Genomic DNA, 22,321 nt, shown 5'->3' with positions numbered 1-22,321 from the left:
TGCGCCTTTTCGGCAGCATGAATATGCCAGCAGTGTTTTTGAGTGGGAGGAATGTCGGTGACATTCGACTGTCATCGCTGGACACTACAGGGGACATTGTGCTTTTTTTTGCGCCTGTAATTGGCAGCATCTTCACAGCACTGCTTTGTTCAGCGGAAGGTTGGTGCTGTTGCACAGTCTGCGGCTGGATGGATACATGGATTGATGAGCCCACGATAAGAAGGAAGGTGCGACAGCGCAGAGCGCCGATGCATATATGGAACTGTTGCGGTTTGGAATTGAAGCGGATTTATGAGGGACAGGAGATGTGAGGCAATCTCTTTTCGTCAATGGATGCTACGGCTGCGTGTTTGCTTTCAACATTTAGCTTGTAGTCGACGTGCACATTCCACCATGATGTCCTTGATCCACTGGTGAAGAGACACTTTGATCTTCTCCTCTTTTATCTGGAACTGCTTTATGTAACAAAGAGGGTACAGAAAGTGCTTAAGAATGGATGTCTCTCTGTGTTTTTGTGTTATGTTATTTGTTATTTAGTTTTTTTTGTTCTTTTGTCTTCAAGACGGCGCCGCGAGACTAGCTGCCTTTCCAGCAGCGCATGTATTTTGCTTTTCTACTTGCATTTCTTTCCTAATTTTGCTGCTGTGAAATGTAAATTTCTACACTGCGAGACTAATAAAGGCAAATCCAATCCAATCTACTGTATATAGATGGATATATGGATACACAGTAAACAGTGTACCATATACAGTACACACACACACACACACACACACACACACACACACACACACATACTTTTTCATAGATTTCACAGGTATGGGTCCTTTTTTTCTCTTGAAAATGTGTTGTCCAACAGGTGTCAGCCTCGGACCAAGCAATACATTTGTTCAGCCACCCCCTCAGCAAAGTACATACTTGCCTTAGCTGTCTTTTTTCCCCTTTCTTTTGGGGCTGTGAGTCACACTGTGTTCCAAATGTGTGTTTATGGCTTCTCTTCATGGGAAAAAACCTTCACAACATCACTACTGCCTCTGTCTGTGGACATACAGTACATATACTGTTGAAAATTGCTGGGTTATTTTAAAATCTAATTTCTGATTGAAAAGCATTTTTTGGTCACGATAACATGTTTTACAACATTCTTTAAGGACCAAAAAAGCTTAGATGCTGATCAACAACCTTATTCAGGGTCACGTGACGCTGGAGCCGATATCAGCTGACTTTGGAGCAAAAAGCGGACCACGCCCTGGCTTGGGTGGTTGTCTGTTGCAGAACAGATAATGGAGACGGGCAACTATTCACGGGCACATTCAGTCTGTCATGGAGAGGGCACAGGACTCGAGCTGTCGACATGTCCGAGAATGTAGCAATACACCATGAGTGATCCAAACCTACCTATTTGCAGATGTTTTTTTTAAACGATTCTTCATAATTGGCTAAACTCAGCTACTTCAAAATTGTATTTGTAACAATGTCAAAAGTATGTCACTATATATATATATATATATATATATATATATATATATATATATATATATATATATATATATATATATATATATATATGACAAAGTACTTTTAGACATAAAAGGAATGAAAAGAAACATATATCCAGATATATATATATATATATATATATATATATATATATATATATATATATATATATATATATATATACACAGTAAAGTCTCGTTATATCGATATTCAAGGGAGTCCGAAAAAATATCGATATAACCGGGACTATCGATATATCCGACCCTGTTTGCATGTAAATTTCTCCGTGCGTGCGTAGAAATAGTATCGATATAACCGGGACTATCGATATATCCGATATCGATATAACGAGACTTTACTGTATATATATATATATATATATATATATATATATATATATATATATATATATATATATAATTTTGACAATTTATATTCATATGTGTATTTTATATTATTTTTCTTTTTTTGGGGGGAGCACTTACATGTCATTTATTCTGAATTGTTCCAAAAAAGTTGATGTAATTACGTACATGCATGCAAATTTTCCAGGACTTAAACCAACCTCTTCAGAGTCAGCCTCCTCCTGATTCAAACCTGCCCACTGACAAACCACGACGAATGCCCACACCCCTCCTCCACTCTCAGCTCACATTCTCCCTCTTTCTTTTTTCTTTCTGCCGTGGACCAGTTTTCTCTCCTCACACTCCTTCACTGCCACGCCACACCTTCCATATCCCCACTTTAGAAGATTCCATCTGGTTCTGGTGGTGTTTCTTTTCATTCCTTTTTGTTAAGGGGTAGGTGACCACGAGGGTCTCTCTGGATAAACGCCTTGTGCCTCTTTGACGCTGTGAGAACATCTGGTTGTCATCCTGTCATCATCATCAAACCAAGGAACCACACTTGACCGCCATGAATGTTCAGCTGCTGCTCCTGTTGGCCTTCTGTGCCTTCACGCATGCGAGTGAGTAAACTTGTCTCCTCTCTCACTCTCTCTCAAAGCATAAAGTTTTGCCTCTATTCTGCCGTGAGCTGCACGCTGTGTCCACACTTGCTGCCTCCATGTGCAGCTCCCCCTTTGTCTGTTTGAACCACTCTCTTAAAGCTGTTGTTAATGTGACTTTGCCTCTTAGTTGTATCAACATTGTGATCATTGCCAAATAGTGAGCCGCCGGCAATCATTGTTGTAATTGTTGTCTTTTTTTGACACGTGACAAAGCACAAGGATGGATAACCTGTTCAAGTTGAAAAGAAAAAATCAAAACTCAGGCAGCAGGCAGGGCGGTGTATTTGTGGTTAGCAATTCTGCCTCACAGTCGAAAGGTCTCGCATTTGAATCACGGCTTGAACCCTCCACAAAGTGTACGTTCACTCTTGGATTAATTGAAATCTCATTAGTGTTCATATGAGTTCGAGCTGTGCCGTGTGACTGACTGGCACCCAGTCCCGGGTGAACTCTCCCTCTCACCCTAAAATAGCTAGTAAAGGCTCCAGCTCACCTACAACCATAATGAGGAAAAGTGTTTTGGAAAATGTATGAATTTATGAATTGCGCTGGTTTCTCATAAATGTTATCTATTCAAACTCAGTCATTAGCTTGTGATGACAACCATTTACTCTCACGATCACACTAAATGACAATTTGGAGTGTTCAATCAACCTGACATGCATGATTTTGGAATCGATGAGAAGGTTTCTTCCGCCGTCATCTGTACTTTTTGAAAAGTTTGAAAAACTTTTTGAAAACTTTTTCAAAAACTACAGATGACGGCGGAAGAAACCTTCTCATCGATGGACCACGCCTGTACGACTGAGAGCTTACACAGACGTATGATTTTGGAGTGTGGGATGAAGCTGGAGTACCCGGAATAAAAAAAACAAACATGCAGGCCTGGAGAGAACATGCAAACCCCACACCGGGTGACCAAAGCTGGAATTGAACCAGACACCTCTGCTCTGTGAGGTCAACACTAAATCCACTGGCTCCCAGGCCACGGAAAATAACGAGTTCTTGTCAAATAGTGAGCCTGCACCTATTGCTCACAAGTGTTTTGTTGTTTGTTTGCCCCCCCCCCCAAAAAGCTCAACATGTACTTATTTACAAACAAAAGGATTAGCAAGTATTTAAATTCACTGGAAGACGGAGGGAGGGACAGACAAAGTGAGTGAGATGGGGGTGTTTGAAGAAATAGTGATGTAATGGAGGAGCTCTGCGGTCTTGTGCCTTTCATTTTTTCGAGCCCCCTCTATTAATAATGAATTATATACAGTACATATATGCCAACCATATCTATGGCTATGGGTAGAGGGCATATGGTTGGTGCGCAATGGGCTCCTAAATTTCATATCTATATGTCTGTCTGTCCTTCTGACGAACTGACTCTCTGACTGACTCTCGGTTTGATTCTCTGACTCTCTGACTGACTCTCTGACTGACTCTCCGACTGACTCTTTGACTGACTCTCTGACTGACTCTCGGTCTGATTCTCTGACTCTCTGACTGACTCTCCGACTGACTGTTTGACTGACTCTCTGACTGACTCTCGGTATGATTCTCTGACTCTCGGACTGACTCTTTGACTGACTCTCTGACTGACTCTCGGTCTGATTCTCTGACTCCCGAACTGACTCTTTGACTGACTCTCTGACTGACTCTCGGTCTGACTCTCTGACTCTCCGACTGACTCTGCGACTCTCCCAAAGAGCGTTTGAAAACAAGGAAAAGAGCTCATCCTGATTCTTCAACATTTATAACGCCCACATGTCCCATAAAAGACCACCGTCGCCTGTCTCCCTCCCCCAGTCTCCTTCCTAATGAGTTTTGTCTATACAACAGTGGACTCATAACATGGTCGTCACATCTGGCTGCTGAAGGAAGAGGTCAGCAGCCCCTTTGGTCATCACTCGCTTTTAGAAATGACTCAAATGTGACACTCATACTCCAAATATGAGGCTGGCACCAAAGCGCTGTGCTTGAGAAAATCTTTACACTCATGAATTCAGCAGAAAGAAACATCTGTTTATGGAATAGTTGCTGTTTTGTTAACACGACTGAAGTATCAGACGTTCCGGACACTTGCAAACATGGTGTGAGTTTGACTTACTCTCATCGTGAGCATCTATGTTTCTTATGCTGCTTTGAATTATTAATTTGAACAGCCTTCTTCCATCGTTGACTTGAAAAAGACACATTTTTACACAAACAGAAAACCCCCAAATATCATTTCAAACTTATCTCTCAACCCCCCTTTTGAAAATAAACAACTTACAGATGATCTGATATTGGACAAAAGCAACGGAAGCTTGTTTATCTTTTTTTTTCTCCGTTTGAGATTTTTAATAGAAATACATAAAGCTGAGAAGACTGTAACTTCTTTCAACAACCGAAGCCAACCTTGGCTTCTCCCAGACACCGAAATGCAATGGGTGGCAAACCGCAACAAAGATAACCAATTATGTCAAAGTGCCACGTCAGACTCATGAGAAGGAGCGTTGTTGACATTGGCATCGAAAATGATGCAAAATGGAAAGAAGACAGCAGATTTGGCCATCTTTGTCATTAAAGATGAAAAGATAAGATGCTAGGCTAATTGCTATCTTTATGTTGTGTGGTAAACTTCTCATAGGGCTTCCATCTAACTTTTGCACTGGTAACTGATGCAACAATTTTTTGGTAGGTTCCATCACAGGATTTAGTCGCACCCTTTTCTTTTTGGGGGTGACCATATTTGTTGATGTGATTGTCAGGAAGGGCTTCCGACGTAAAAGCTGGGCCAAAACAAACATGCGTATCATACCTCTGAAAATGGAGGTTACTGATTCGCTGTGGCGAGCCGAAAGGACAAGAAGATTGCGATTGGCAAAACTATCGTTTTATGTATACATTTTATGATGGAACGTCATTGAGGGTGATGCAAGATGCAAAATTTTTAGCTGATATTTTTATTTGTGTGCAAGACAAAAAGTCTTAAGCCTCTGTGAATTTCATTTATTCATTTATTCATTTGTTTATTTATTGACATATTCATTTATTCGTTCATTTATTATTATTTATTTATTTATTTATTGTGTATTTATTCATGTAGCCATTATTTGGATATTTATTTTTGTTATTTTATTTTATTTTATTTTATTTTATTTTATTTTATTTTATAATGAAAGCCAACTTGCACTAAAATATTGTCAGCGACGGGCCATCATGTCCCAAAACATAATTGCCGACGTGGATCACATGAAGGCACATGATAGCCCAGACCAGACCAGTACACTTGCCATTTGGGAATTTTCACACATTTTCCTGCAATTTCCGATGCCCACCATAACTCCTGCATGAGTATATGCGTAACCCACTCGGCTTCACTTGAAGACATAAAAAGATTTTCCGGTGTTAATCGCCCACTCCTCATAACAACGGCCAAGTCAGTGAAGACCAAAGAAGGAGAATTGAATCGTTTTACACGACTGACCACAGTTGCGTGTCTCATGTGTCTGGCATGTCCTGTATGTGTGCTGCCGGGTGAGGCATGGAACAAGAGAGGGGGGGGGGGGGGCAAAAATGAAGCGAGACGCTGACTCAGAAACATATTACTCAATTTGTTCGGCATTGGATGGAGATCGGTTTAGAATTTTTTTTAAGAAGCTTGATTTAAACCTGTTGTTTTTCTTGAAACTTTTTTTTCTTTGGACTAAAACTTTTTGGGACAATTGAATGCTTCCAGCTTGTGACCACCCAACCCCCTTTTCCTGCATCCTGTCACTGGAGACGCAGCATTGGACCATTCCAATCATGGCAGCAGCACGATTTGACTCAGTCTGTGTGGGTGCGAATCACAACATGCAGCAGGTTATGATGAGGACCGTTTTAAATCGAGGAGGGAATTCAGGGTCTTATTCACATTCCGATATGTTAAGAAGATCTTTTAACACAAGGGTGTCAAACTCATTTTTTACCCTTGGCCAGATTGTAGTTCTCGTTTCCTCTCAGGGGCTGTGATGAATTTGGGGAAGCCATTAGAATGTTTCATCCCCTCCACATATTATATACCGCACAACAATTTAATGAATTACTACTTTTCAACTTTGAAGTAAAACATAATGACTGTTATTGTGGTTTACATGGGACAATTCAAAATTGTGTTTCGGACTTTAGGAAGCATCATGGAATGTCATGTTTGATTTGCTTTTTTGGGCCGAATAAAATTATGTGTAGGACCAGATTTGGCCCCCGGGCCTTGACTTTGATAGGCTGGTCTAAAATGTCCCTCCCCTCTGTGTGAGAGTGCGAGCATGGATGGTTGTTGGTCTCTGTATGCCCTGCTATTAGCGAGCAACCAGTTGCAGGTGAATCCCACCTACTGGCCAAAGACAAATAGGCTCCATCAACGCACGCGAGTCTCATGAGGGTTAGCGGATCAGATAATGAATGGATGCATGAAAGGAAGCATGGTACTCCCGGGTGGTCTGACGTTTTGAGCTTCAGGACTCAAATTTCAGCTCTGGCTTTCCTGTGCGGAGCTCGCACATTTTCCCTGTCCGTGTGTGGGTTTTTTTTCCGGTGCCAACGGCTTCCTCTCACATTCAAGAAACGTGCACGCAAGGTCCAGAAGATTTGGTTGTCCGTTTAGTTGACCATGGGTTTTATTTTTATTTATTTATTTTTGTATTTTTTTGCATGTGCCCTGCAATTGGCTGGCTGCAATTCCATTCCATTATTCATCATATTTTACATCCTGGAATTTATTTGCCAAGATGACACTCCACCAGATCACAAAGCAAAGCACCCAAAGACAGTCGTGGATGAGTTTGATGTGAAAGTATCCCAACAAACATGCTGGGAATCCACTAGAATGTATATAGTGAAGCCAAAAGTCCCTTTCAGTGATTTATACATTGACCAATTAATGAAGCCAACAGGTCAACCCTTTCTTTTGGCTGAGATTGATATCTGTTGTTCCTTAGGGCCTCTGCTGCTTTTGTTTTTGCTCTTTTATGAGTGAAATGATGTATATTGCTAATGTGACCACCCATTTTCCCAAATGTGACCAATAAACGATCAAACTGTTTCTAGCTAGCTCATGAACTAGCTTACTTTGTCCTTCACAAATGATCCTGTGGATGACTAGGTTGAAGGGCGTACTAAAGGATTAAAGCTCCAGGTGTTCTTCTTCACTTCCGATGTGTGTCTTGTCCAGCAGTACTGCTATTTGTTTTCGGATGTGTTAGTCACAAGATTAAAGGATTGCTTTATCTGTTACCAGCTGGAGATGATAGATTCCAGATGGGTCGTCTCTTAAGACCTTCGTTGTTTTAGTGCTCACATCAAGACTGAAAATATTTCACTCACAAGCTCAAATCAGATCTACTGGTCGCAGTGCACGGTACGACCTGGTATCAAAACTAAACTCTCCTCCTACAAAACGCCGTGACTTGCACCCATACACACCAAGCGTGGGGGCGTCGGTGACAGCCGATTTTAATGGATTCAATCTGTTATACTCCCTTCTCTCAAGTTTCTGCCAGTATGTATCATACATGTTAAGTTTCAGAAATCATAAATTGGGAGATTTTTGTACTCACGAATCTGTGATGCATGTTGAAATAATGTGAGCGTTACAAAAGTGTAAATTGTAATGATATGAGCAACTCGTATTTGCATGTTCAACTAGTGATGCCTGGCTATAGACCAAAGGAGCATGCGCGCTGCTGAAAGTCAGCCTAATGAGAGCGTATGAGAAGTAAATAAAACACAAAAATGCTTTCATTGATTATTGATACATTCATTTAGGATAAAAATGTCTAGTTTTTTTTTTACATTTTTTTGTTTCACCTTACAAATTAACTGTCTGTATTGTTTCAATAGTTGCTTTATAAAGTGAGAATTGTGAGTAATTTGGTCAAAATCCGGAGTCTCCCGATCGACTTAACATGTATGGAATATTGTCTCATCCTCCCAGTGCAATTTGTTTACTGCAAAGTGCATTCTAACTGTGTGCATAGGTGGAGTTTTCAGTTTTTGTTATTTTGTTAGACTATGTCCAGGTGAAAATGGGCGTCATAGGGTGTTTCTGTGCCATTGCGGGATGGAAGAAACCTTTTTTCAGCAAATCTTTGTAGCATCCTTCATTTGAATGGAAATCAGAGCGGTCTGAGCACAGTGTGCCTGAGCACGCCATGCTGGACATTGCGGAAATAGAAATAAACTTGCATGTGTGACATTGGAAGGCAAACTGCAAGATTTCCCCTTGCTGAGGATGTAGTCGGTTGCATTTATGAGGTCAGCTATTGGAGACTGCCTTGAAACTCTGATCTGGTGTCTGTGTGTGACCCATACAATGATAGTTATACTATTTTGTTCAGATTAGACTGATTATGACACACTCAATGAATTGATATCTTTTGGGAGGGACTCTGGTGTCATTCATGAATGAAATCCGAGATACAAGAATGATCATTTCCAGAGTTTCAAATTTGTCTGATTGTGGATTGATGAAACAAACCAAAATCGTGTTACACCACCAGCACCAGAGGTCAGACCTACCCCCTCAATCCCTCGAAATTTTTAATTGCACCTACAGAAACCTTTCTGTGACATATTACTTTTACGATTTGATACCGAAATCTCTCGGTCCAGATTTGCCACTTCTACAGACATCCAATTCCTATAAACCAGGGATGCCAAATTCAGGGTTTCCTCTCGAGGGCTGTTATGAATTTGGGGAAACCATTAGAATATTTCATTTCCTCTATATTACATGTAGAACGCAAACCAAATTAATGAACAACTAGTTTTTAAAGCCGAAATCAAGAATCATGACTGTCATTGTGGTTTACATTGGACAATTTGGGAAATTTGGGTTTGGACGTTCATGGCACTTTGCTTGATTTGCTTTTGCAGCCCAAATAAAATGATGTGGCGTGCCAGATTTGGCCCCTGGGCCTTGACTTTGACACCAGTGCGATAAACTAAGTCTTTGGCGGGATCTTGTACTTTTTATGAAACATAACAATAATAATAACAAATGTATTTTGGGGGAGTCGGTCCCCTTTGTAAATCTTCGCCGCCGCAAAGGATTTAGCTGTCATGACACACGTCTCAGGGAGTGGCAGAGGAAGAGTGGCAAGATGTAGATTATAAGGCATAGAAAGCAAAAAGGATGTATGCATCACTGATCTCGGGGGTTTGTGTGCGCCTATCATTGGCGGCACTGGGGTGGGGGGGTGGAGGATTGAGGAAATACTACTCTGAGCTAATTGTGAGAACCGAGCACATAATGAAGCAATTGTTCGTGGTGGCGGTGGTCTGGGCGATTACACGAAGCATAAAAGCCAATTTATCATTTCTTACAGGCTTTCTAAACAAACAGTCTGAGGCTCAGTTTGACCCCCAATGGCCCCCCAAGCCCTCCCCCCTCCTCTTCAATGGGAACAAATGTTTTCTTCTATTTACCCCGCCTGTTGCTCATGAACTCGGCCGTCTGATGGCTCATGACCAGAAATAGCTGCACTTCTTGTCAGTTATTTCCAACCATGTGAAGAATTTTCCGTTATTTGACTGACAGGGCTTTGGATCTGTTATCGTTATTTAATGATGAATGGCATGGCCCCATCTGTCCCTTTTCAAGGTTAATTGTAGCGCAATATTTTGCCCGGCCTTGAATTAGACGAACAGAAAAGGGTAGCCCAAGTTTCGCCAACTCTGTGCTGTAAGACAGTCAGGCATGTTGCTGTTGTTTTTTTTCTTCGTGTAATCCATTGAAACGAAGTCATTTCGAGGCAACACAAGTTTATTCCAGTCCATAATTTTGGTTGCAGCTGAAATGTACGCCCCTCCTTTGAGCGGTTCCGGGCAGAGTTTTCAGTTGTGGTTGCGGGGACGTTGAACATGGCGGGAGCGGGGACGGCTGATTGAAGGGTAGTGATCAGGTTGAGCTCGGGCGGCTTCACAGCGCAGATTTGATGAAAGAGACGAGGATAAATGCAGCTCTTCACGCAGCTGCAAAGCTCATCATGGATAGAAGATTCCTTTTTTTTTTGTTCCATCGCTTGGTTAGCATTAAAGAGCCGACAACATGCGGTTTGGCTTCCTTATGGAACGATACTGTACTACTATTCAAAGTTCTGATCAGACGGGAAAATATTAATTTGACTTCAACTGAATTTGGATTCTCATTTATGGCCTACACCAAAAATCTAAATGAAAATGCTAACAAGTCAAGAATAAAGTACTGTATTTTCTGCACCATATGGCGCACCGCATTATAAGGCGCGCCTTCAATGAATGCCATATTTTAAAACCTTTTTCCGTATACAGTATAAGGTGCTTTCTGAAAACTCAATTCACTCCCAAAATGAATAAACAACTTTTTCGAGGTAAAGAATCCGTATTTTCATGACACAGTTTATCTTTGAAGACAAGCAGTGGAACATTTGCATTCACATAGTGGAGGGGAACTGTTCCTCCATTCAGTAAATATGTAAAATAAATTCAAATGCTGTTACAATAAATTAAACATTAGTGCAATCACAATATAGTAACACTCATACTAGTGCGAAGCAATAACAATAATAACTCCAATAATGACTCTAAAGCAATAGCATGATAATTCAATGTTGTTCATGCATTAATGTTCATGTTAACAATATGACCAACCATGTTCAACCCTAATTACTCCAAAGAAACACACAAAGCTCACTTTATCAGTTTATTCCACATATAAGGTATGTCGGATATCAGGCGCATAGTCATCTTCTGAAAAGGCATTTTGGTGCGCCTTACTTATAGTGCGGAAAATACGGTAATAGTTGCAATACAGTAATGTGACGTGTATTTGATTCTAACTCTCTTAAATACTGATAAACTGATCTCTTAAATACTGATACCCGATATCTGCGAGTTTGCCACTTTCTCTCCCACTCCAAATGATCCACTTGTGGCAACGCCGCCCTAGAACAATTCCAAATTCTTCCAACTTCAGAGGCTTTCCCGCACTTGCCTCACTCATCAACTTGCGTGGGGTGGCTCCCTCCACAGGAAAAGAGGCAGACGATGTGGCCTGTTCGGGGTGCACAGTGCCAGAAAGACAGGAAGGAGGAATTGCTTGAAGATGTGTGCCGGATGACATCACAGGGTGGGGTGGCTGCCATGACACAGCCATGTTACTTTGTTAAAATATGTTCCGAATGCCTCCTGGAGATGCTGTTTGAAGGTGTACTGGTGTGCTATTGTAATCTCGAGTATCCGCCCCAAGTCTGGTTGAGGTCAGGGGACGACATGTGTTATGTGTGCATCTATCTCAATACCCAGAGCAGCTTAAATCATTGTGTTCGTATGACAGCAAGAGGCGGGTTTTATTTCTTAATACCATGGCAGGAAATGCTATTTCAGGCACCCACCGTCTCTCTCTCAATTAATCCCGTTATTCTCTCTCCAACACATGAGGTAGGCGAGCAGCCATCATGGCGGCTCGAGTCTAACAATGAATGCATTCACGCACAAGGCTTAAATTGTCCAAGAGGGCAGTAAGTGGAGAAGAGTGGTATGTAAGGTCCTCGGATCCAAAGTTAGCGGCAGCTCTCGGGTTACCCAAAGATTTGCGAGGCCAACGGAGACTTGCTTGAGTTGTCACCAAATAATGTGTACAACGTGTCGTCTTGTTGTACAGCGTTGTCGCCGTGTGAGGCGAATGTATGTACTGTAGATTTGTGTGTGTAAAAGACACCTTTGGAACAATGGAAAACAGAATTTTAATGTGAGAAATGGACAAATAATATATCTTTGGGAGAGGGGGGGGGGGGGTCTGTTTTCTGCTCTCGTTTGACAAAATGACCCACAAATGGGGAAATGCCATCATGGGTAATGAGGTATTATGATGTTCAGAAAATGAGGATAAATTGTGTTAATTTTAATCCATCAGAGGGGCTCATTAATGGTTTTTTTTAATTAAAATAAAAAATAGAAATACAGTAAAGTCTCGTTATATCGATATCGGATATATCGATAGTCCCGGTTATATCGATACTATTTCTATGAACGCACGGAGAAAATTACATGCAAACAGGGTCGGATATATCGATAGTCCCGGTTATATCGATATTTTTTCGGACTCCCTTGAATATCGATATAACGAGACTTTACTGTACAGTATCAACATTGACTCCAAATCATAAAATAAATCCTCTGCTTATTCTAGACTGAATTTTATGGGAAGAAAACGGCATGACAATTTGACTGAATGGAAGAGACTCATTTGTCTATCTATCTATCTATCTATCTATCTATCTATCTATCTATCTATCTATCTATCTATCTATCTATCTATCTATCTATCTATCTATCTATCTATCTATCTATCTATCTATCTATCTATTTACTTATTTACATATTTATTTATTTGTCTTATTTGTGTAGTTATTTATTTATGTATTTATTTTTAATTGTGTATTTATTTAATCATCTATCCATTTATGTATTTTTATTTTTGTATTTGTTATCGTGTATACTATTTGTACTCTGACTCACTGATCTGTATCAAATCTAAAATGCTTACATTCCCGTAATAAAAAAAACATCATTTCTCTAGGTAGACCTCAATGTAGTGACCCCATATGTAACTGTTTTTCCAACTTTTCCAACTGCCGTGGCACTCCCCCATCCCCCCACCCCAAAAGAAACAAAATGTTTGATCACAAGTCCACTGCAGTGTTTAGTTAGCACTTAACAAGTTCGTGTTTGGTTCCCTCCCAGCAAAGAGCCAAGTAGGATCTACGTCATTACATCATTGTAAAGCATCCAAATGTCACTGCTAACATTGACGTTTACCCAAGACCACCTCCGCTAATAGTAGCAACAATAAAAATGACAATACACACGGTTGGCTAGCTTCTGGTAGGAAACTTAGCATAGCATAGTCATTCCTCTATATTGGTGCTCATAATGATAACCCCGCCCGGACCTCGGGACAAGGTTCAGAACCAAATTCATGCACCAGAGCTAGACCGAGAACCAGAAGGAAGTGGTGCTAACGTGGGTGCTAGCATAGAACTTGCATGAGAACAAGCGCTGTGTTAACGAGCCATATGTTGGATACCCGATAGTTTATGACATGTTTCTTTTAATTGTAAACATAGAAAGAGCAGCAGTTTGCCGCAAAGATTTGACGTGTCTAAATGCTTCCTGTCTAGGCCCCACAATCCTCCCAACGCACCATGCCGTTTTGACGTCTGACTACGTAGCAGATGTCACCCCAGAGGCCACGGAGGCCACCACGGAGCATGACGTCATCACCGGTCCTCCGTCCACCCACCCAATGACTGCCGAACAGCAAGATATGGTGGACGTCACGACCGAGTCGTCCTCTCCGAAGGCGACGGCCGGTACTGAGGAGCCCACTGTCGAGAGTGAAGCCCCCACTGCAGTTGCTACCCAGGCTCTCGAACCCCTGAACACCGAGTCCACTGTTGTGAAGATCACTCCCACGAAGGCTGAGATCATCCCACAGTGGACGGAAGCTGTCAAGGTGGATGCGCCAGATGAGGTGGTTGTTGAAGGTGAGCAGTGAATACATGAGATGAAGAATTAGCATGCGAGGTAAAAGAAAGATTCACTCCCAAAGACCAAACACCATTCTATTTTATTTCACTTTTTTGTTCACATTTTGAATTAAATCAAGAAGACTGGAGTTGATCATTTTATTGTCCGATCATTAAGCGCAGTGCGAATGTTCAACTTGTGCACCACATGACAAAAGTCACTTTGGCATCAAAGGGTATTTCATATTTCATGTTAGTTTTTGATGTTGGTAATGAGGCGCTCAGAAGATGTGATTTCAAAAAAAAAATTGCGAACACTTTGAATTATGTCCCGCAGATGGTCTGAGTTCCGGCCAGGTTGTTGGCATTGTGATTGGCGCTTTGTTGGCCGTCATCATCGTCATCATCGCCGCGGTTGCTGTCGTGAGGAGGATGGGAAAATACTCGTGAGTACCTCACCTCAATTTCAAATCACTGACTGAATATTTCCTTTCAGTGGAATGTCAATGCGGGGGATTTCCTCAATTTTACTATTTAAATATCAGTTTTTGATGGGTCAAAACTTATTTATGTACCATGTATTAATTTTTTTGTATATGTGCTCATTATTTGTATTTTTTTACGATATTTGACAAAAATATTTGCAAATTTCCCCATTGTGGGACGAATAAAGGTTTTCTGATTCTGATTCTTTTTCATTTATTGTTTATATTTGTTTATTGTTTAATAGTTGGTTGGGTGGTAAGTTGAGATGGGAGTGACAACAGAATGTGTGTGTATGTGCGTGCGTGTGTGTGCGTGTGTGTGCGTGTGTGTGTGTGCGTGTGTATGAGTACCAGGACCTCACAAAAACTTTGAAACAAGAATATGTGTGTGTACATGTGTGTATGTGTGTGTATGTGTGTGTGTGTGTGTGTGTGTGTGTATGTCTGTGTGCGTGTGTGTGTGCATGTGTGTGTGTGTGTGTGTGTGTGTGTGTGTGCGTGCATGTGTATGTGGCTGTGCACGTGCTTGATTTTTTTAGACTGATTCACCGAATACTTTGTTCAGAACCACTGCTCGATACGCTCTAATTACAATAAATAAATAAATAAATATATAAATTACATACATACATACATACATACATACACACACACACACACACACACACACACACACACACACACACACACACACACACACACACACACACACACACACGCGCACACACACACACACACACACACACACAGACAGACACACAGACAGACAGACTGACAGACATAAATAAATAAGACCCCTTGGCACCTTATCTCCTGAGTGACAGAGCAATTCTCCTTTTCGTCCTCAGCCCCTGAAGAAGAAAAAGACGAAGGCAGCCATGCAGCAGGAGTCGTCCTGGAAATTCTGAACTACTGAACTGTGACGTTAATTACAATCATTGAAACGGGAACCAATAAATTTAACAACAGAACTTCATGATCCTTAGCAGGACTCTGAACTGTCATGTTGCCGAAAGAAAAAGATGGAAGCTTAGTTTGTGTGTACGGAATGTATGTGATGTATGTAAGTTGTAAGACAAGGGAGACATGCTGTATTGTTCACCTTGATGATGTCATGACAAACTTAGTGATTCAAGTTAACACAATACACAAAGGAATGTTGCCGTAAGAGGTGATTAGATTTGTTTTTTGTTTGTTTTATTTTTGTTTTTATGTATTGTATGGGTAAATCATTGAGATGTTAGTCAGTTTGTTAGCTAGGCTACTTCCTGTTTCAGCAGACTTTAAGAATAGGTCAAAAGGACCGTACGGATTTATGACTAGCGGAGGGGGGATGCTTCTATGATGATTTACCCTGTGAACAGACATACATTTGTTTAACAAGAATGGAAAATGTCCTGGTGCGCCATATTTGCTTCTTTGTTGGTAGCAGGCTACTACCTGGTTCAAGAGCGCTGACATAAAACAAAATGCATTTGAGCGACTCTCAACAGAATTATTTAGCGATGGGAATGTTTCAATCTGGATTCGCCCCGCAAAAAGAGAGAATAAATGTCTTTAAGAAACATGAAAAACATGGAGCGCCATACTTTATAATTTGCTCTTCAACAGGTTAGTTAATGTTCAAGAAAAATGACGTCACACTGAAGGCTTTGTTGAAATGGACTGGACCATTTCTTTGACTTTCTGGAATAAATTTCTGCTTTAGGAATAGAAAAAAAGGGACCCTACCAATTTGGAATTATTTTGGGGAAGGGACTATTGTGAGACACATTGTGGAAAGAGAAATGCATTTCCGACTAAAGTGAAAATCATTTTGAAATGCCAAATTTGTCTTTGTTCATTTTGTTTGTTAGTTCTCTCCTTCAAGATGGCCGACAAAAGATGATTATTGTTTTTAAATCTCGCAGGCGATTTACCGGTTTGAAAAAGATAACATAAGACTATGAATGGAGAAACAGAACTTATCAAATGCATTTCTGGAACAAAAATGAAAAACACATCATACAACTCTACACATTCTGGGACCCTGTGAACATTTCTATTACATTTCAAATGACAAAAAGAAAAGTATATTTCTGTTCACATCAATGAAAACATTGTAGAAGTCCCTATTTGTGTGTTTATTTTATTTTATTTTATTTTATTTTTTTCCGAAAGTTACTTCCTGGTTTAGAAGGCATGATGTACGACCTGTATAGCTCAAACCCAAACACCCATTTATATTCTCAGTAAATCTTACCTCCCCTGCTTTAAAATGTGTGAGGGGAAACTAGGGGGGCAGGGGGTGTAGAAAATTAACTTCCTGTGTTTAGTACATACAATGAGGTCTTACAATAAGATTGTTCCTGCCACCAGAATGAGAAAAGTACAAAGTCATGATGACTACAAATTTGACACAATGGAACCTATTTTGGGAGAATGACCCTCTTGCATTCGGCATAAAAACTGTCTTAATGTCATTTTTGTGCTAGAATAAGGCTACCCTAGCGTATTTGGGACTGTGTTACATCTGACCAAATGTGTGCATGAAGCAGCCTCGCCCCCAATGCTTCTGCTAATTTGGTGAAAGAAAGTACAGATTTTCTGCTCTCAGTGTAAAACCGGGACAATGGCCTCGTTCGCCGTGTTTGTGATTTGGGTAGACAAGCAAAAGACTACACTTTCTGCTAAAACCCCCAGCGCATCTCCCAAAAAGTAAACTATTCCATCTCACAAAGGCGCAAATTCTCAATTACTACCAAAGTCTTGTGAAATACGAAAGAAAAAATAAAACGCTCCACCAACAGGCATAGTTCCAATGCGTTTTACACTAGCTAGCCTTGCATTTTGAATGGAAATAGGGCCTCTGTGGCTCTCATGAGTGACTATTTGGTCAACCAATCATACGGAGCTTTGTAGAAGTGACTTAGTACAGGCCAGAGGGTGGGTTGTAACATATAAAAAAATACATAAATAAATAAACAAACAAATAAAAAAAGCCAATATGACATGACATTCTGCCTCATTAAATACTCATATATTACAAAAGAGTTTGTGCCGCTGTCAATCGTCAATCAGAACCGTGTTAGCAATGTGAACTGATTGTATTTTATCAATGGACACCTCGTCTTGAAGTGAAACAGCTGTGCAGTTGTAGTCTCACATATTTCGGTAATTGTCGACAAGCCGATAGGCGGGGTTACCGTTCAGGCTTTGAAATGAGTTGTTGTGCTCCGTTCAGCTCTCCGTGCATAAAAGGGTATACAAATAAGTCCACACTTGGCATTGCTTGCCTGACAAAACTTGCGTAATGTGCACTGAACGAGTGACGCAATTGTTCATGAATAGGCTTTCAGACACAGCAAAATGTTTGCAACGACGTGTTTTGTTTTCCTTCCGCCTGCTTTGCCATGTGCTGTTTTTACCAACAAGACTCTTTATATGTGCCTTCTGATTGGTTGGAACCATTTTATTTAATTTCTTTTGTTCAGACTGTTTCAATAAATAAATTGAAAACAAACGTTTGTTCCGGATTTTCAAATCTCTGTCATCCTGTCAGTTACATGTGGTGGTTACCACGACAACACCGAAAGCCAGTGCATTAACAGCAGTGATTGCCAAATACTGTGCCACAGCACAGAAGCTTAATGTGAGACGTCGTCAACTGTGCAATGGGAAATTTTACAATTTATATTTATGGCATGGTTATTACAAAATAGGCCTGTTTCTTCGTCTATCTACGTCAGCCTATGACAGACATAATAATTACATGCTCTTCCACTTGATAGTAGAATGTAAAATTAACAAATAATTCTACCAGTTGCTTATCCTGAAACAAAAAGTAGAAATAGGTCCAGATTTTATTTTTTGGTAAATATGTGAGGATGAATAGATAAGATTTTTTTGTATACAGTTTATTTGATGTTTTTGTTTGGTGGTGTACTGTGTGTTATTTTGTGTGTGTGTGTCTGTGTGTTATAATAATAATAATAATAATAATAATAATAATAATAATAATAATAATAATAATAATAATAATAATAATAATACATTTCATTTATAAGAGCCTTTCAAAACTCTCAAGGACACTTGTCATTTATCATGTGGGTTACATAATTACACTACACATGAAATCACCACAGAGTCTAACCAAAGCACATCGTGTCCACATCAACTAGCTACATGCTAACATGTAAAGCAGGCTAGGTAGGCTAACGTCAATTAGCATGTATGTTACAGACAGGATAAACCCTAAAACAACTGCTTCTTCTACATGGACAAAGTAACAAGACACGTGAACAATAAAATTAAATATATTTAAACACCAAAATGTTAAACTGCGCCTCATGTTGTGGTCTAATCACATCCCTTTAGCATGATGTTAACATCATGTGAATTACCAGTGCACTGTTCTGTACTTAACTTATGATTTGTATGACCATGTATTCATGCAGTTGGGGAAGGTTTTCAATAATGTGGAAAATAAACCCCAAATATTTGCAATTTCTTCTCACATAAAGCACACGTGCTTCCAATATGGTAGGAATATCTCACAAATTAGCTCAATTTTTTAAAAGAGACCTGAAAATAACAACAATTGCCCTAAAACTGCTGCTCTTGACCAAAATTGTGGAGTCCCTATTTTTTTTTAAACCCAAAAAAAATCCAAGATGGTTTGCCCTGCAAATAACCCTCAAGCCTACCAACCGTCATTTCAGAGTGCCACCAAATATGGTGGTGCCAGCAACCGTTGAGTTGAAGTTGCTGGACTGCGCTGAGAGTTTGTCTTTCTTTTTTTTATTGATGTCATGTTGTGAACTTTCTCAAAAGTTGCCGTTGGGCCGAGGCAGGGCTCTAACAGTCAAGAGTAGGCACAGTGATGCTCTGTGTCTGCAGACTCCCTTGTGTGGTTTTAGGCAGCCGCCCAAACGTCCTGCACCTCTGCCCCATGGGCCAGCGTTATGACTGCCTTGAGCAGAGCCTCTCTACTTCACACCACGGGGAACAATCAAGGCTTTTCACAGGGGGCAGATGTGAAGCACTCACGTTCAACTCTTTTGAAAAAAAAAAAAAAGCATCAGAGGGGGGGGAGTTTAGTGCATCACGACAGGGTGGAGTCACTTCCTAGGTGGGCCCGACGTCAAACATTCACACAAATGTCCTCATAGAGCTAAGCCTATTCCGTGTAAAAACAAATAACGGTTCCATCGTAACGTCAGTGTCACTGTGTACACCTCAGTCAGATTTTTTTCGGACTTGTTTATGTGTGTGAACACGCCAACTTGATTACAACATGGTGTTTTCGTGGATTGCACATAAAAAATATGTATAAATAAAATTATGAAATAAATGTGGAGACGCTCAGGGCATCTTTGTGTGTTCCATTGAACTTGTGTGCAACATGTACAAGTTTTCGGTGTGTGTGTGTGTGTGTGTGTGTTTGCGCTCTTACACGTCATTTAAATGAGGTAATTAGTTTATCTTGAATCAGGTGGGCAAATTTGGTGCGTGGTTTTTCCTTTTGGCCTCTCTTGAACAAATGGTACCTTGGCTACTCTACAGCCGGCTTGTGCATTACAGCGACGTTGGCTATTATTGTTTTTGTGATACATATTTTCTTGTGTATGAACAGAAAGCCAACACATTTTATGGATGGAAAAAAAATCAATATATGAGACTGTATGCAGAAGGAAAAATAAAAAGGAACAGATTCGTTTCTGTTAGCATACCGGTTAATCTAGCATAACACATATACAACTGTCACGGCTTGGAGTTGAAGCGGCTTTATGCGGGACAGGAGATGTGAGACCGTCTCTTTTCGACAAGCTTTGTGTTTGCGTTCAACATTTAGCTTGTAGCAGACGAGCACATTTCATCACGACATCCCAGATCCACTGGTGAAGAGGACTCTTTCATCCTCTCCTCTTTCATCGAGAACGGCTTCATACAACAAAGAGGGTGCAGAAAGTCCTCAAGATTGAAGGACTGTCTGTGTCTTTTGTGTTGTATCACATTATTTGTTTTTTTGTTTTGACTTCAAGATGGCGCCACGAGAATGGCTGCCTTTACAGCAGGTCTTGTATTTTGTTTTTCAATATCTTCCTTTCCTCTTACTTTCATCACTTTACTGCTGTGAAATGTAAATTTCTCCACCGTGATACTAATAAAGTCCATTTCAATACAATAAATCAATTTGATGTCAGGAATGGCAGATTGTCATTTTAGGTCAATTGTTACCAATGATGTGTGCACAAGGAAATTGCATGGATGCATTTAACCATGTATGAGGACACTTTTCATTATTTCTCAAATGTTTTTAACCTGATTAGAATCACTGCTTTATCATAATTGCTGCATGCAGCTTTCATGTAAGCGTCCTGCAATGTAATCCTGCCTTACTGTAAGTGCTGTATGTGTACAGTACGCTCAAGAAGTGACACATGTCGGGCTCACTGAGTGCAATGATGTCATGATGAAAATATCATTCCAGTCACTCGTTATCTTTGAGCGCAAGTGACAGCTGGGTCACGCAAGAGGTGGTAGTGGTGGGTGTCAAAGAGGTGAGTTGGTGAGTTTATTGAACATTACAAGAAAATGTGCTTGCGACGTGGGGTTGTGAACCCCAGTTCCTGCCACCATGCAGTTGGTTCCATATGTCCCCTCCGTGTATGTGAAGACCAGCAGAATCGAATGAGACACAGTACGAACCACATAAAAATTGTTTTTGACTCTTTATCAATGATTTTGGCATTTTCGTGTTTATTATGTTTGTCAAAGTCATAAGTGCCTTGCACGCTGGGTCCGAGAGGACAGTAATTTCATCTGTGCTGTATGTCATGCATATTAGCATATTTGAGAATAAAGCTGACTTTGATAACATAAAAATATGAAGTGCATCTCGAGGCTCATGTATGCCTACTGAGTGACGATTTAAAAATAGGATCAAATGACATTATTCGTCATGAGGAAGAGGTGGCTCGTTCAACACATTTTATTTGCAAATTCAACTAGAGCATTTATGATCTTGTAAAACAGAAATTTCATGCTATAGTGTTTTTAATGTACAATAGACAGAATGGGTTAACTCTAAATTGATATGTATAATTGACGCGTGAATTATCACGTAAAGAGCAGTCGTGAACGCCCAACCCAGAGATGAAGAGTACTGTGCTGTATTATTCCACCATCTGCTGGTCAGGGTTAGGAGACGCAGTCAGTGTGACAATTTATATTTTTACTTCAATGTGTGATTTAATATCTCTGTAAATGTATTTTTATTGTGCAATATGCAATATTATCTTCTGAATCTAATTTCGAACTGTTTCATTTAAATCTCATGAGAATCTCGACCTTTTCAGATGTTGTGTTCCTGTATGTCAACAAACCCCTCTCCCATTGGTTGAAATTTGACATCATCTTTCCTAAACCAATTGGTATTAATTAATCCGCCATCTGCTGGTCAAGGTTAGGACACACAACAGAGATACAAGTAATATTTTTATTCCAATGTGTAATTTAATACCCGATGTAAATGTATTTTTATTGTGTAAAATGTAGTATAATCTCCTGAACCTATTTTAGAAAGGTTTCATTGAAATATGACAAGAATCTCGAGTTTTGCGATGTCGTCTTCTTGTACGTGAACAAACCTCTTTCCCATTGGTTAAAAATAGACATCATCTTTCCTAAACCAATCGGTATTAATCCGCCATCTGCTGGTCAGGGTTAGGACACACAACAGAGATACAATATATAATTTTCTTCCAATGTGTGATTTAATATCTCTGTAAATGTATTTTTATTGTGTAAGATTTAGTATAATC

General features: G+C 40.2%; 1 protein-coding gene across 1 annotated transcript; it reads left to right on the top strand.

Moving 5' to 3' along the window:
- Positions 1 to 2,100: 2,100 nt before the first annotated feature.
- Positions 2,101 to 18,039, top strand: pdpn (podoplanin). The gene is made up of 4 exons (XM_089009905.1): positions 2,101 to 2,467; positions 13,684 to 14,049; positions 14,369 to 14,477; positions 15,365 to 18,039. Exons 1-4 carry the CDS (start codon positions 2,416 to 2,418, stop codon positions 15,369 to 15,371), a joined length of 534 nt encoding a protein of 177 aa, XP_088866031.1. The 5' UTR covers positions 2,101 to 2,415; the 3' UTR covers positions 15,372 to 18,039.
- Positions 18,040 to 22,321: the final 4,282 nt, after the last annotated feature.

Source organism: Hippocampus bargibanti, linkage group LG01, assembly GCF_051943395.1.
Source record: "Hippocampus bargibanti isolate YZ-2025 linkage group LG01, ASM5194339v1, whole genome shotgun sequence".
Taxonomy (NCBI): Eukaryota; Metazoa; Chordata; class Actinopteri; order Syngnathiformes; family Syngnathidae; genus Hippocampus; species Hippocampus bargibanti.
The sequence above is the reverse complement of the archived record's forward strand: the minus strand, read 5'-3'. Positions and strand labels throughout refer to the sequence as shown.